A 17,471-nucleotide genomic window follows, 5' to 3' on the forward strand; every position below is an offset into this window, starting at 1 on the left:
CTAGTCATTGTGCTCATTTAAAATACATTGCTGTTATGCATTTATTTTATTAAAAATACTTCTTTAAACTGTATTTAAAATATTTGGAATACCTATAAGATTTCAATTATGTTAAAATGAACTCAAATGAGTACTCTAACACTATAAGAATAATTGTTATTATTAATATCAGTGGGTTTTATTGTAATTATAGTTAGGTGGTTCTTTTATTGTTCTTTGTAGAAATTTGTTTTATATACTTTTATTTAATTTTGATAATTAAATGTGTATAATTTTCATCTGTTATTGTTAAACATAATTTAATTATATATGAATACATAATGAAGAATATAAACTTTATGAAAGATGTCTCTATACATGTTAATCTGGGTATAAAAGCTGGTTATTATATTCATACTGAATAGGTTTAAAACTTATGACACAAAACGTGATTTAGTACAAGCTAAATTAACACTTACCTGGCTCATCATAGGGTCCGTGTTGACTTGGCACATATAAGAACCGGAGTCCTTTGGTTCCACGTTACTGATGTACAGTTTCCAAGTGTTGTGGCCGTTGTGTGTGACAGACAGACGAGGGTTCAAGTTGACCATATGCGTGTGTATGGCGAGGATCATCTTCGTGTCAGATTTTATCCATGCCACCTGGTTGAACCATTATTTTGCGTTAAACAAAATGTTCATTAAGAAATTACTGGTTAACCTCATTATTCATTAAAACTAAATCTCACACGATTTATAGTAGAATATAATTACTTTGTTTTAATTTTTAAATTGTTACGTTACAGTTTTTTTTATTAAGAATACAATACAAAAGAAAAGAACAACACACTTTAATAGTAAAAATAACTTTATGGGACATTAGGTGATGTTATGATTGCCTGGGTGCTTAACTTACTATTTTTCAAGGCATTCTTGTCAAGTTACATGCCAAATATAGAAAAAAATTAGGTATAATAATGAACAAGTGAATAATTATACTTTCAACTATAATTTCTAATGGAAATTTTTACGACAAATGCCTCTGATTTACCATTGTGTTGAATATAACCTACGACATTTCACCGACATATTTAATTCAAATGTAACAAGAGATAAGCCTTACTTGGATTAGTTTAGTTTACTGATAGTATCCTCCTTTAATGGATAATTAAGTGAAATTTAAAATTTTAATACAAAGTTTTTATTGTCGGTCAGTTATGTATCAATAATAATGTTATTTTAATTTTAATTCTTAAAATATTGTAACTAAAATTGTAAAATATTGTATATTCTCAGCAATTTTTAGAAAATATATACCACAAAATAGGTAAAAAATTATATGACTGCTTCAGAAAACTATTTTGTTACTTTACGTTACAAATAAATATTTAATAATAGTTTTTATTAAATTATAAAAATCCTGTACCTTATATGTGCCAAGATGATTCACAATGCAAGTAAAGTGCACATCTCTTCCCATGGCCACTGTCAGATTTTCCAAGGGCGACAGGAACTCTGGCTCTGGTTCACTATATCCTGACCCTTGGAGGTGACCTGAAATAAATAATACATTTTTCAAATACTTAAAAACTTACTTTATAAATATTTTACTGAACTAGGTGTTATTTTACAGTGGTCTATATCACTGGTTAATCGATTGAAATTATTTTGTTTCATTTCGCTACTATTATAATTATTGTTAGTAGAAGTTCTACGACCTTTTATATCAGTCATCAATCTTCGACCGTTTTTCAATTCACACAAATGTTGCGATATGTATTTCACCTCTAAGCGAGGCATCTTAAGGCAAATTAATATATCCCTGTTCGGAGTCTAGTAATTTATATATTTATTTCATCAATTGGATAAGCTTTATAGTCTCCCAATACACTCACCCAGGAAAGTATCAGTACAATAACACATATAAAAAGGAATAATAGATATAATAAAACGGAATAATATTAAAATGATTTAATTTAAAGAGAGAAACATTAGAGCCTAAATCTCTGAACACAAACACTCTGTGGTCATCCGATGAAATCTTTTTCTTCTGTAAGTTGGAGGCATTTGATACTTAGACTGCAAAACTTTTTCTTCTTCGCAGTCTTGACGCTGAACGATTTTGGCAGTCACACACATATTAATGTTATCCGTATTTTTGGAGTCGAACAAAATATTTTATATGAGCGTTTTCTTATGGATAATATGTTAAGATCACTATATAAAATAAAATATACTGGGGAATTGAGTTCGCAATTTCGAAACTACTTTTCATAATAGACCAGGCGATTCACACAGAAATCATTCAGACTTTATGTGAAGTGATGTTAATTAAGGGGCCCACGAGTACTGTAGTATTTTTTTTTTCAAAATAAACATTTATTATGTTCGCATACTGGCCATTAATATTATAAGTACTAGCAGGTAACAATCTGTTCCTTTTATTGTTTCAATGAATACATCAGTATATATACAAGTACATAATTATATGTATGTATATTTTCTTAAAATTATCAAATACCAATATGTTGGAAACATATAAGACGTAATTTCGTAACACGCGTAACCGAAATAACCGTAATGTCATAATTTTTTTTTGTGTGGGACGATATAATATGATCAGTCAGCATATCCATTATACAATAGAATAAAAAATATTACAATTTCTCGTAAAATTTACGTTACAGCGAAATTCTATCTATCTGAGTTTCAACTCTCTCTATAATTAATTCAATATGAATATTTTACCGTAACACCATCAGTATACATATCAGGTAAAATGGACAAATAGAGTTAAAAGTCAGTCAATATGTATTTCTGAACTGATAAACAATTCGATTAACGGACATATCTCGAATATTGCAAATAGTCGTATCAGCTTTATTCTCAGCGGTAACCAAATGCAATTAGAAGAAATACCGGTCGAATTGCCATTTTAAATTGGACAAATTGGGTCAGGTTTGCACAAACAAAACTGCTAAATTGCTGACAGCCCTGAATATTATTGCTTTGAGGTTTTATTAAACAATTTTTCTATTTGTGCCAATTATGGCTGTATTCACAATGACTATTAAAAAGCTTCGTATAGAATACTTACGTATGGATAAATAAAGAGTTTATAATGTTACAATATAATATATTAAATATAAACATTAAGCAAAGTCGAAGATTCAGGTTAGTTTCGTATTAAATAATGTAAATGTAATTAACATTACATTATTTGACGAAGATTAATTTGCTTTGCGAATAGTTTTAATATATTGGTTGTAAATGTTCAAGTCGGTATCAAAGTTTAAAATAAAATTCTTATATTATATTAATAAATAACTTCATACTTTGTACATTTAGTGAAATAAATATAAATTTAGTTATTTCTAACTAAATTTGTATTTATTTCATTAAAATATATATAAAATCATTGATGATACATCATATTCTTTATTAATCCTTAATAACATTCAAGATCATCTCTTTTGGCAAAATTTCATTCGAAGCATTTTTAATATAACGGACAGGAATTTAACTTGGTGTGTAAAATTTGTAAAACATCTGTATAAATCAATCTTTTTCTTTGACCTAATTTTAATGCCGGCTATAGCCAGGGTCAGCTTTCCCGTTGTTTCTGTTCCACTTAGCCCGATCTTGTGCATCTTCCTCAGACAAAGCATTGGCTCACATGCCTTCGTTCACGATTCGCTCAGCGTTTCTTGTACCGGTCGAGAGGTTTAAAACCATCTATTTGTAGATTTGAGCATCTGTGACTATGATATTTTATTATTGATTTTTTACTTAATTATAATGTGTTATTTTCTATACGATTTTACCGATCACCCATCGCAAAAACAATAAATTTAGATGTAGTAATAGATGATGCGTACATTAATGCATACAAATGATTATGTTCTAAAGCGTTATTTGTACGGCCCTCCACAATGAACAGGCGGCGATTAGTATCTGCCATTTAAATGCGGCCAACCGATGAACACCCCGATTCGGTTTTCGGCATTCGGTATTTGGCGATTAGGGACGTAAATCGGACAAGGTTTGGCGCATAAAAAGGGTCACACTAAATGTCCCATACTGTGACATCAAAACGATTAATGGCACCGTGCGGGAATTCGGCACGCCGAATATTCTCGTCCAATTCGCCTAATGCGAAGCACGGATTAAATAAATTTTTCACATTTTCACTGACCTAAAATTCTTGACTCGCTGCGTGTAATGTATCAATTTAATAATTTATACCCCTATGAAATATGTATATTGTCGTCGGTGGATAGCTTTTACATTTTTCGATTTAATATAATTTCTTCTATATTTTAGAAAATATCAAAACAAAATAATAATATGTTTTAGAATAATCAAGTGAGGTACTAACTATTTTCAATTAAAAACAAGATAATCTAACTCTTCATAAGATTGACCATGAAGATGACAAGTTTTCCCGTAAAATTTTAAAGAAAAAATACTTACAAAATAAATATATTAAATACTTATTAACTACGACTATACCATTATCACATCATGCCAAGTCTTTTGTGTACCCTTATTTACATCTCATGCATCGTCTTCTTTCATGCTTAAATGCCAGATTATAAAATTATTTTTTATTGCATATATATCTTATATACATAACATAAAAGATCCATGTTATACCTATATTAATATTATGTTACTAGAATCCGAAATCAATACATCGTCAATACATCATACAATGTATTGATTAATAATTAGGTTACAAGAGCTTAACAGTGACTATACGTAACTTAAGTTGAAACTATATTCTATATTCAATCCTTACTAATATTATAAATGTGAAAGTTAGTTTGTTTATTATCTCAACGCCTAATTGTCGTTAAATTTAGTATACATATATTTTTTTGGGATGAAGAAGAGGGTAGGTTGCTTTTATCCTGATCAATCAATATAACTCAGTTGAGCGAACGAAGCCGTGGGTAAAGTCTTGTAATTTTATAAATCTAAAAGTGAGTATATTTGTTTGTTATCTATTAATGCCTTAATGGTTCAATCAGTGGTTATGAAATGGGTATTGGGTATACATATAGCATTTACGATGAAAACGGATATAGGTTAGTTTTGCCCCGGTTTATTAACGTGCCCCAATCAAGACAATAAAGTTATGGATAAAATTACCATTATATAAAAAAATAATACCCATAGAAATAAAGTAATGTTGAATTTAGTTGCTAAGACAAAATTGATTCATTATTATAATTATTAATTTAATGATTTTTTTAATTATTGTAATAAATAATATAATTCTTATTTTTAATTTATACACAGTTACTTATGGTTATTCTCAATAGTTTCCATAATGGTTCTTAAGTATAATCAAGTATAGTTAACTACAATTACAAACTAACTATTGGTAAATTGAAATCAATTAACAAAATGTCGAAATCTATTTAAACCACAGAATAAATTTTCAAGTACAAGGCCCCAAACCGCATCCAAATTGTTTATGAACAAATTACGGTTTCCTGTAAACCATACCGTTTTAAGTTTAACTGTAATGAATATACATATTAAGGCTTTTACCTTATTATACAACTTAATTAACTGATTAAGTTACCTGTTAACCAAGAATGTCAGGATCCACTGTTTTATTACCCTAACTTGGGAAGATCTAAAGAGAAAAAAGTTATAGTTCTGATGAACGGTTATAATAGTAAAATCGTTCAGGTATCATTTTATCTTGCCAACTAACTCTTCGACAATAGTCAACCCTTTATCAAATCGAGTTAATCTTTGCGACAGCAGTGATTATCTGTTCCTTACTGGTATATTGGTCTTCAATACGCTTAGCCAAATGTAAGGAAATCCAATTAACCTATAACATGGATTCATATTGTAAGCCAACCTTAAAATATTCTTACAATAATTTAAAATTGTATATGTATTCATGTTTCTTGATATAAGACTGGTTTTATTTCTTCAATTTATATAGATAAATTCCACGATTCCGTTTCATGCATAGTAAATTCCTATTCTAGCCATTCGTGAGATAATCTCGTGCGATTCTCCCGATTCTTTGCAACATAACACTATTTTTCGATTCAGTATCGGAAACTTCGTTATTTTATAATAGATTCAAGCTTTGCACGACTCTGAAAATATTTTGTCATTAGATGTCACTATTTATCTGCACTTTAAATACTTTTTTCGATATATGTACATAAGTAAGATTATATATTATTGTCGAAACTCATTTGTTTCATTCTCTTACCATTAAAATGTATAAGTCTATAAAAAGTTGCTATTGATGTAGTTGTTACTATTTGTGATTAGTGTAATTATGATCAGATAAAATAATACTACATAATATTAATATGAATATAATTTGTCGGCGCTCATCGCCGAATATTTTAAACACCTAGGAAAGCAATATTTTTTTTTATGACACATTCTCTTTACTTGAAGGTTGCGATGTCATATCGGTTCGTAAGTACTGCTGCTAAAAGTTGATTCCAAAGCATGGTTGTGCATTGAAGAAACTGCCTTGAAAAACAGATGGTGGGTAACTATCAGTAATCTAGATGGTTAGGTAGCTTCGTTCTTTGAGAAAACTGGCGACCCAACTTAAAACATCTCAAAGCCTAACTGCGGTTGTCAACCCGCCTGCCAAGCGTGGCAACTATTGGCAAAACTCCCATTATGGGGAAGGCATATGTTACTTAGTAATATTATGTGATATCTCGGCATAGAATGGGTCACCTCTTCCTTTCCCGTGAGTGTCGTAAGAGGCGACTAAGAGAGGGCGAGGGATGGGTAGCAGCGGCCCTCTTCGAACATCTCTAAAGCTTAACTACGGTTGCCAATCCACCTGCCAAGCGTAGCAAGTACTGGAAAAACCTTCCCAAGGGGGAGGCTTATATTCAGCAGTAGACAGTTAAAGACTGATGCGATGATGATGAATGCAATAAAACCTTCGAAATAAAAAATTAAAACATACCTCTAAGTCTTTATATTAGTATCTTTTTACTGAAAACAGTGTCCAATAATGGGATAGTAATGAGTTTATAATATTATACATAAATAAAGTAAATTTTTATTAAATTATAACCACTTATAATTAGAGAATTCGTGAAATTAATATTGCAAACAAACGAAAACGTTCTTTATTTGCTTGTTCTTATACGTTCTATTTTAATTAAGTTTTACTTAATCAAGATGATGATAAATAAAACAGAAGCGTCTGTGGTTTTCAAATTTTGAGACGACATTTATATTAACTAATTATATACCTGAACTAAATCTAATTAAGAGCCTTGGAGGATACTGAGCTTACTCTGAATACATTGAATACGTCTCTGTAATTAATGTTAATATAATACTTGGGTCGAGGGACATAGAAATTATTTCGATTTTCATACATAATATACCTTTTATAAAAATAGTACATGAAAATATATTTATATAAAAGTCTATAATTATAACAAAAACCAAAGGTTATTTGATGTAAATGTATCATATAATGAGAGTATCCTGAAAGGTTTTAGGTCAATACGCATTGCTTTATGTAGACTAGTCAGTTCGACAACTGGTAGGATAAAGTTTTTTAAATTTTCATATTAGTATGAAAGGGCCAAATTTGTTTTTCTCGATTATTAAAATGTTCTTTTCGACAAAAATATTCGTTTTAATTTTACTGGTAGAACGCTTCCCTCAAAAAAATATTTACAAATTCGAGTTTATCTACATGTTGCAGAATATAGTTTATAAGAGACGGATATTAAAGCGATCCTTTAGGTAACCTGTGATAATTTACCTGGATTATCTTGAGTTTTCGACACGTTACATCAGCTGTGGTCACGAGTAGACTGATGTAACAATGCCACACCTCCGCTCCCAAGACAAAAATATTTTGTTCTATCCCTCATTGTCATACTTAAAAAAATAGTGTCCCTATATTAAAGGTTTTGATTATCTAATTTACAAATATACATATTCGATAAGCACATACTACTTCTTTGAGATGGAGAAAGACATGAGCTACTTTTTATGTTAGTCAATTAGTATATTCTTATCACGCGGACGATGTCGCGGATAAAAACTAGTGTTTGATATATTCATTGCATTTAATAGTACTGGCAAACAGAATATCATAAGGAACATATTATTAATAAGAAAATATGTACGTGGGTAGGGGTGTTACAGGGGCCATACGCGGGCATGACAAAACGTCACGCCCGCGTACGGATACGCGAAGCAGGCCGACTGTGTCAAATGAAAATTAATAACACCCCGATACTGGAGCAGCCGCTGTGATTGTCTCAGCGCGACCTAATTTTTATTTGTATTGTATGAGATACATATAGACGTGGCTCGTAACCCAGCCACCTCTATTGATCGGAAATACTCGCAAAAAAAGGCTAACATGGCATTTTTTTAATTGTAATTATTAAAAATTAACTTTTTTTTTATCAGACGTCAAGTAAATAATTGTAAGACAATGAAATAAGCCTGTTAAAAAGATTTTATGTTTCATTTAAAGTTCTTTATTATGTATTTTTACTATTATGTAATTATTTGAACAGTACTCGTACTTTGCACTATGATATGGCAGTCGTAATAAAATAAAATGCTCCTGCCTCTTGGTATATCACAAAAGGGACATTCATAGAGCGGCTATAAGCCTTTATCCGCGTCAAATGAAAATTAATAACTCGAGGCTAGTAGCCTGCGACGAACTTTGCCGACCGCTGACCTCGTTTATAACCATCTCTACAAACTAGATACTATATTTTTTAAATTATTTATACAATTTTTATGATTTGAATTATATTCCAAAACCAATAACGTATACTAATATTATAAGCACGAAAGATTTGATTGTTAATAATGAATAAACTCAAAAATAACTCAATCGTTTTTAAAAAAAAATCCACCAATAAAAAGTCACATTATCAGCGAATAACACAGGCTACATATTATTTTTTCAAATTACATTTATCCTTGGGAAGCCAATCCAGATAAAAAATTTATAACAATTATTATTTACATTTTCTTTAACTAAAATGTGACGTATTAACTATTATGAAATTAATATACGTAACGGCAAACTATAATCTCCTCGATAATGCCTTCATTTTCGAGTTCTAGTCTATTGAAAGTTGTTTTTTTTTTCACAATATCAATTTGGTTAAAGCCATTAATATCATGATCTACGTATTGTTGCTATAATATTTATGCCGGATCCCAACTATTACGCTAGTTTCAGTTTACTCTCGCTCCGCTCTCGGTATGGTCAGTAGAAACAGTACAAGATTGATCAAAACAGGAATGGGTTATATGTATATTCACATATTATCACACATATTATTTCTTACGTAATAATATTTTATCAGATCGGAACGAAAGCGGATCGAGAGAGAACTGAGGCCGACGTTGTAATGGGGATACGACCTGATAGTTGACGATCTCATAGAGAAGAGCCTCGTGAGAGGCTTCAAATTCAAATTGGATCGTCAAACAAACTGACGTTCCAAATTATGGAAAATAAATGCAGTTCTATAGATGCAAGTGACAAGTCCTATAGAAAACAGTACCACGAAGATCCTAAACTGCACTGTCATACCCAAAGTACCCCTCATTCTTTGCCATATACAGTGAAATCAATTCTATAACTACTGTGAAACGGCAATATAGTTGTACAAGAATAGTTGATAGGTAATAGAAGAATGAGTAGAATACTTAAAGTAAGCTAAAAGGGACCAACTAAATAACGCTTTACCTAATAACTGATATCAGATATAAGTTAACAACACTTATAAAGTTGAAGTATTAGGTGGAAATTCTTTTCTTAAATAGATGAGGTGTAAAAAATGTTAATATATGCAATAATTAATGTATGGATTAGATTACGTATTCCTATTATTCAGTACTTCATTCTCGTTGTTATTGCTCTATAACTATATTCAATAAAATTGCATTAAATTCATTAGGCGCGCTATAGCTAATTTTGATAAAATCAATCTAATGATTAGATGAAATACTGACAAAATTACAAAAAAAAAATTAATATTAATTTTTCAAAGCAGTTTTTATCACTTAACTACTGATTTTAAAGATACTAAACGATGATTTCATAAAAATATATTTACAAATTTACATTTTCTTGTCTCAATCCTACAAGATTTGAACCCGCATCTTCCAACTGTTTGGTTTGATTGCATTCCCAGTTATACCACGGAAGAAATACTGCCAAGTGTTCACAACGTGTTTTTTTTTTTAATGTTCTATGGTGGCAAATAAGAAAACGGGTCATCTGATGGTAAACGAGGTTACCGTAACTTATGGAAGTTCGTAACAACAATGTAAGCTTATATATATATATATATATATATATATATATATATATATATATATATATATATATATATATATATATATATATATATATGGTAATTACAGTTCCGATATGCTATGGTCTTGTCGAGCCAGATATTTAATTCTTTATTAAAGAATTTAAATTATTTAGGGTCCCAACGCACAATCAAAATTGTCTTTGTAAATTAAACGTGAGACTAAAGTCTTAATTGGATTAAAAGAAAATATTTGCAATTCACCTCAGAATGGTTTCCTTTTGTGCAAATTCCTTACTTATAAGGTATGCCCCTAGAGGAATCTCAAGTATTACTACTGCACCTATCAGATAATCATTAAAGTGCAAGAATTTGGTGTTAGACTTTTGTTTAACTATAAGAACATGCATAGCACATTATAATAGATCCGTGACTATTAGGTTAATAATAACATAAAAACAAAATAAACAATTCAATAAAATCCTATCTATATAGCTAAATAATGGTTTTTATCAGAATAATAAATAAATATATACAAAATGCATTCGGACCGATTCATATTTCACATTGTACTATACAATTTTAAACTTTAATTTTAGTGTTATGGGTGTACTAATTTTACTTTTGTAACTTTTCAGCATGTATGACAGACAACAAATCTCACCTGTCTGTTAAAAATAAATGTATATTTTGTTAGTAAAGATAATTTATAATATTTTAATACAGTCTTCCATTTGTATATTGAAATTTTAGTAAATATTTAAATACTAACACTTTTTTGCTTGTCCATATTTGTACAGGAAATGAGCGTCCCCCTTTTCAAAATACGTTCATAATTTGCCATGAAAATCTAACTTTATTTCCCTACACCATACAATTTGGAAGTCATTAATGACCATTTAATGCTGAAACGAGAATTTATTTTGCATAATCTGGAAAGGATTCGGGGAACGTTGAAAATTTTAACGAGTGACTGTTAGGCAACATTTTATGAGCATTAGTTTATTCAGAGAAGAAAATTAATTCTCTCAAAGAGTTAGTCGAGGCACCGGACAGGATATTAAGCTTTTCATCAGGCTTTCCATTAGCGTGTTTAGCGTAACTATCAAAATATTACTACATTGAGTCGCTTTAATTTAGGGCTGTATTAATATTAGTTCCCAAATGTTGCCGTAGAGAGATGTTTAATATTCAGTCTATGAAATCTGTACCAACACATACAGTTATAAGATATTACATTAGAAAAGTGTTATTAACTTTATGTTATTGTTATGGTCATGTGGTCCCAGCATAGAATAGCCATCCCTTCCTTTCTAGTGGGTGTTTTAAGAGGCGCCTAAGGGAACTTAATGGTCGAGGAATGGGCAATGGCGTCTTTCTTAAAACAGCGGTGGTCAACCCGCTTGCCAAGCGTGGTAACTACTGGCAAATTCTCCTTAATAGTGGAGATCTATTCTGAACCATATTCAGAAGATAATAATATTATTATGTCAAACATAGACTAAATTCGAGTAAATATATTATAATATGCAGATTAAAAATATTATAAAGTCAAGTAACTCGTAGATATTTGGTAATTGAATATAATATATTTTGTAATATAAAATTGTATTCATAATATTCTTGCAAGTATTACTATTATTAACTTTATCACCGTTGTCTCTCTATAATAGATCTTTTTCTATTATTTGTGATAAGGACAATTAAACTAAAATCCTTTCATTTTGGTTTTGATGTAATCACACGTCTGTAGTCACCCTATGCCATTAATGACATCATTTTTTTTATATTCCTCATCTATCTTGTTTCTTTTAGGAAATATAACATGCGTTCATTCTCATGAAAATAAAGGAACTAATGTCAGTCAGTCGGCATTAAGCGAGACATAAATTTGATGCTTGAAACAATTAAAGAAAGTACACATTACAAAGTGTTGTTTGCGTAAATGCACACTCGTTAAAAATTATCCCCTTTATTCCCTTGACGAAATAAATAATAATTCCCTTTCCTCCCTTGATGATAAATAGCTACGCACATGATTTCGTTTACATGACTGGTAGATATTGATTGACCAAAACAATCAGTACATTTTGCTTTACTCAATATTTGATTAACTATATTTTAAATTATGTATATTATTACATAGAAGGCATTCTTTAATTGTTAAAATCAGTTCGAAATTAGTGTGTACAAAAAAAACTTCCTATTTTGGAGGTCAATTTTTAGATCAACAAGTTACTTACCTGCAACAATAGTTAGAAGTGCAAACGTCGACACCAACGGCAGCCCTCCAGTTTCCATGGAAACGGGTCTACTGCGCCTCGATGATTCCGCCGTCATCATGTCAAAAGACATCCGATATCAACACAGCCCTCACTAACATCTCACATTTCTTTATTTTTACATAATCTTGTGTATAAATCGTTACAGTATTATTGTCTTGTTTTCATTGTCATCATTGGCATGTTAGATTTTTTTTATTATTGATAAATTTCTCTGAATTTTTTTAACTCCCAGCCAATCTGAAACAAATCATGTATAGTGTGAATATAAATTGTACACAGGACGCATAAATCATAACGGGGTATTGTAACAAAAAATATTTAATGTATCAAAAATTGAAATTGGAAAAGGAACGTTAGTCATAAACATTTTAAAATACTATTTGATATAGCTACTGTAATTTTTATATATAGGTAATTTTAAATTAATTATACACAATTCGCTATATTATTTTTATAACCGTAAATACTATATTCAACTCTTTTTGATAGATTTTTAGTACGAGTATTATATTTATATTTAATTAGACTTTAATTTAATAAGTGTATGTAATGCGAACTATGGATTACGTTGAATAAAGAAAAAAAATTGAAGATTCTAGAGCACTTCGTAACTACACACCTACAATATGATTTTGTGATATGACAACATACAAAATATTTCGTTGAATCATGAAACTCCTTCCTTCAGAATGTCCTCCTCGTGTTCAATTGAATGCTCGAGGGTGTCAATTTACAGAATTGAATAATCTTTATTTATATCTCTGAACTTGTTTACAATCACTTTTGAAATCTTCGTATTTTTTTCTTTATTTTAAGCCACCAGATTTAGAATATTGGTAGTTATCTACCCGGCCAGAAGAGCTTACAAAATCATCCGTATAGCTAGGACCAGGTTTCTCAAATAATTTTTAAAGCGTTGTTTAAACTTTTCTACAATAAAAAAAAATATTACTTATAAGTGTAGATTTCAATAGGAAAGAAAATTGAGTTTGGTAGCCAAAATAGTATCAATTTTATGTGATTATAACGAATAAGTGAATCATCATGTATTCAAACGTGTATTATGGTATCAAACAGCATGCCATGCCGCCATCAATCTGTACATTTGATACAATGAACATCAGCTCAATCAACCTAGAATAGGGATAAGCAGCAGCGTCTCTCTTAAAACATCTCTAAAAGTAGTTGCTAACCCGCCTACCAAAAGTACTAACAACTGGCAAAACTCTCCTTATGAGGAAGCTTATGTTCAGCTGTTGATGGTTAACAGCTGAAATAATAATAATAATATATTTTCGTAACCCTAGTTTAAACAATTTCTAAAAAAAAGCAATAGTAGCGCTCTTGACGTAAGCAGTTTTGATATGTTACCACAATATTCTCTAGAGAGCGTATGCCATTCTCACTGCGACAGAAGGAAAAGTCTTATAAAATACGACAGGTGCATAGCTGCACTGGTACATAATACCTATGCAGCTGCATACGTACATCGTATAGGTACACGCGGTGGTTTTTTATTACACCAGTTTCCGCGGCACAGCGTGCGCAAACTGAGATAAAACAGAAATGATTGCCGTTCTGTCGCGATATTGTTTCAAGTGTTTTGTTCCATTCTGTTCGCTCTTCGACACTTTTTATTCATCTATGCCCGAACATCGAACTGTAGCAAAAACTATGCGCTGACTAAACGGTTCTCTCATCTAAATGGTTCCCTCGTGCGCATTCAAAGATATGATTTGCATACAATTCATTTTCAAATATGAATATGTTCAATACTATATTTCTAGATGGATTACCTAGTAACAAACATTGTGTTCGTTGTAACATTACACTCAACTTTTCCTTATTTTGTTGAACATATTTGAAATTTCATTTATGGTAAGTTTGTTCCTATCATTATATCTTTGATTATTTTCGTTGGTTTATTAAGGTTTACTTATAAAGTGTGAAGGTTGTTTACTAATAATGTTGTCTTTCATCAGTTAAAGATTTTTCAGATTTTTGTATGCATTCAACAGTTTAAGAAGATATTTTTATGTTCGACATTATGAGAGAAACATATTATAGATATACGTATGATTTCATATGGATGTCCATATTTAATCCGTGTTAATGAACCATAAATAATACCCAAACCACGGTTATGTGCTCAAACCCAAGGCACAGCAAGTTACCCGTAGTATTTTACTTACTTTTTTTTTATCACAAATTCTATCAATCTTTCTAATTTTAAAAGACTTTGACAGGTTTCAAGGAACGATAAGACATTGAATGAAAATAAGTAATTCCTGTGGGCAGGAATATAATAGTTCACTTGGGAGATCGTTGTGCTCTATCAATTGAAACATGGTCCCGTGCCTGCGACGACGTCCTTGCCGTACGAACGAGCGTCGCGACAATAAACAATACAAACAACCCTGGCCTGCGTTTGACACCAGCCCGTTCGAAGTGGATTAGAGCGCTCTACAGGGAGTTCGGCAGCATTTAGGGAGCGTAATAGCCTTCCGCCGTGACCTGTTTTAGTTGCGACAAATAGAGATTTACGGGATTGCCGCCCGGGGATTTTCAAAGGAACTCTGTTCTCTGTAATAAAATTGAATGGTGTTTACTTTGCGGTTACTTTGTTCTCGAATGCCGATATACTTTTAACAATCAATAGCAGTGCCTAAATTCCGTTAACATAACATCATCTTACTGTCATTTGATTGAACAGAGATTGTTCAAAAGTTACCAACAACACGTACAGGAACATAATGACACCGAAGCTTTTATCTAATTAGATCTCAAATAATAATTAACAATGTAGATAATAATAAACCCTTGTAAATGACAATGCAAAAGTTAATTGCGTTCCGTGTTCGATGATCTCGAATCAAACATAATATAGTTGGGCCGATTCGCCTTTAACCCCTACTATTGAAATTGAAACGCAAAACCCCATTTACAGCATTCCGTTGCTTAATAATTTTACATCCGCTCACAAAGACGCCGCGTTGTGTTATCTCGCGAGTGGCACTCCACCGATATGAGGCCCCAAGCAGCCTAGCTCTCACTCCTATTGTCATATTTACATTGTCTATGTTCATTCCCAAATTCCGATTAACGCAAAGCTAAGACCGAGTGTCGTATATTATTAACTATGAACAGTTTCTCAGTGATGTTTACATGTCAGCGTCATGTAGGCAAATAAATATTAAGTTTCCATTCTGACTTGTCTAAGCTTTCGTATTTCTGTTTGAGTTTATTTGGAGTTGCGATTTTGTTTGGAATCCAGTTTATTAAGTTTGTCTCGTTTGCAGCAACTAGCTTTACGTCGAGCAATAAAAGAGTGCAGAATAAAATAACTCTGTAGACGCTTCGATAAAAAATAACATAAGAGGTTATTTAATTTCTTTTGGAGCGTTTGTATATAAAGATATCAATAAACTAACTTCACTAACCTTAAAAAATATAAAACTATTTACATGTACCTACCAGATGTATCGTATTTTAGAATTTAATGGTCGAGGAATGGGTAGCAGCATGTCTCTTAAAACATCATCAAAGCCTAACTGCGAGTATCAACTGGCCCGCCAAGCGTGACAACTAACTCAAACAAACTCCCTAATAAGGGGAGGCCTATGTTCAGCAGTGGATAGTTAATAGGTGATATGATGACGATAATGATATTTTATTTGTATGATGAAATAATGTAGGAATACAATTACAACTGCTTTTTATTCTAAGGGTATGGTAAAAAGAAATAAAGTTAACATAGCACAATATACTAGTGCAAGAAAAAGAATAAAGAAAATTCGAAATACAATATTAATTGCAGCTGCTATGAAATAGTTGGATAATATTTTTCTTTTACGGAAAGAAACCAGTGTCCATCAGTGGACGGTTAAGAGGTTGTCATGTCTATATGTAACTTTAATATATTTTTCTTATATCTATTCAGATATTAATTTAAACATTATTTTATAACTACTTTTAAACTACATAGTCTAATTGAGAAAATTGTCTACCTAATAAACAAGAAAATCAAGACAATTTCATTAAAAATATTTCCGTTAAAAAAGCTTAATGAACACCTGTGTGAGCGAACTGAGCTTTAATAACAACGCCTTATTATGAACATTGTACGGGCTGCAACAAAACCCGGCAGCGACAAAAACCTTTCTTGACGTTTAATTCCACAGACCGTGTTCAACCTTTGCACTCCACTGTTTCTTAATTCGCAATTAAAAAGTTAAATTGTCCGGTTAATTGCAGCCATTGTGGTGGACGACGTCTACCCATTATTCACAATTGCTCTCTGAAATTTGATGAAAAATTCGCAGTGAACCGGTTGCTAAATCACAATAAGTAATTAGCTTATCTGTCGGCGTCACGCGGGTTCCGTGGGTCTAAGGGAGGTGACGAGGGGCCAGGAATACGGGGGTGAGGAGTTCACGTCTTACGTTAAGCTCTCAGTGTTAATCTCGACAGTGCTTAATAAACGAAGTGAATAACTTGGATTATATAAATTACTGAAGCCGAATTAGTGGTTAACTCTACCACCGATATTTAACTTTAGATAGTTTGATGTATTCCTGATTTAGGATTGTCATTGTATTGATTTTAATATATTTATATATAAATTTATATATTTATAAATAAAATACATTTATATATAAAAACACAGACAAAATAAACTAATTTAAAGTCTTTATTCGTAGTTATAGGTGTAACAGTTCTTAACGTTGCAGAATAAAAATGCAAGAGATGATACGAATATTTTATTTCTACGTAAAACGTAAATATATATTCAAAAAATATAGAAATGCAGGAATCAGAAAATTTATATTCATTACAGATATAGTGACTCTGATTTTGTCATTCAGATCAGTTTGTAACGC

General features: G+C 31.2%; 1 protein-coding gene across 1 annotated transcript in view; it reads right to left on the reverse strand.

Annotated features, from left to right (window-relative positions):
• LOC113519011 (lachesin-like) overlaps window positions 1-17,471 on the reverse strand; it is a 79,193-nt gene that overhangs the window by 43,231 nt on the left and 18,491 nt on the right. Inside the window, exons 2-4 of the mRNA XM_026904053.3 lie at window positions 12,550-12,828; window positions 1,408-1,535; window positions 459-644 (exon numbers count right to left, since the gene is read on the reverse strand). Of these exons, the coding sequence (XP_026759854.1) occupies window positions 459-644; window positions 1,408-1,535; window positions 12,550-12,661 (426 nt within the window). The 5' untranslated portion in view covers window positions 12,662-12,828. The remainder of the gene's footprint in view (window positions 1-458; window positions 645-1,407; window positions 1,536-12,549; window positions 12,829-17,471) is intronic.

The sequence above is a fragment of the Galleria mellonella genome, unplaced genomic scaffold, assembly GCF_026898425.1.
Source record: "Galleria mellonella isolate WM207_F2 unplaced genomic scaffold, CSIRO_AGI_GalMel_v1 utg165, whole genome shotgun sequence".
Lineage (NCBI taxonomy): Eukaryota > Metazoa > Arthropoda > Insecta > Lepidoptera > Pyralidae > Galleria > Galleria mellonella.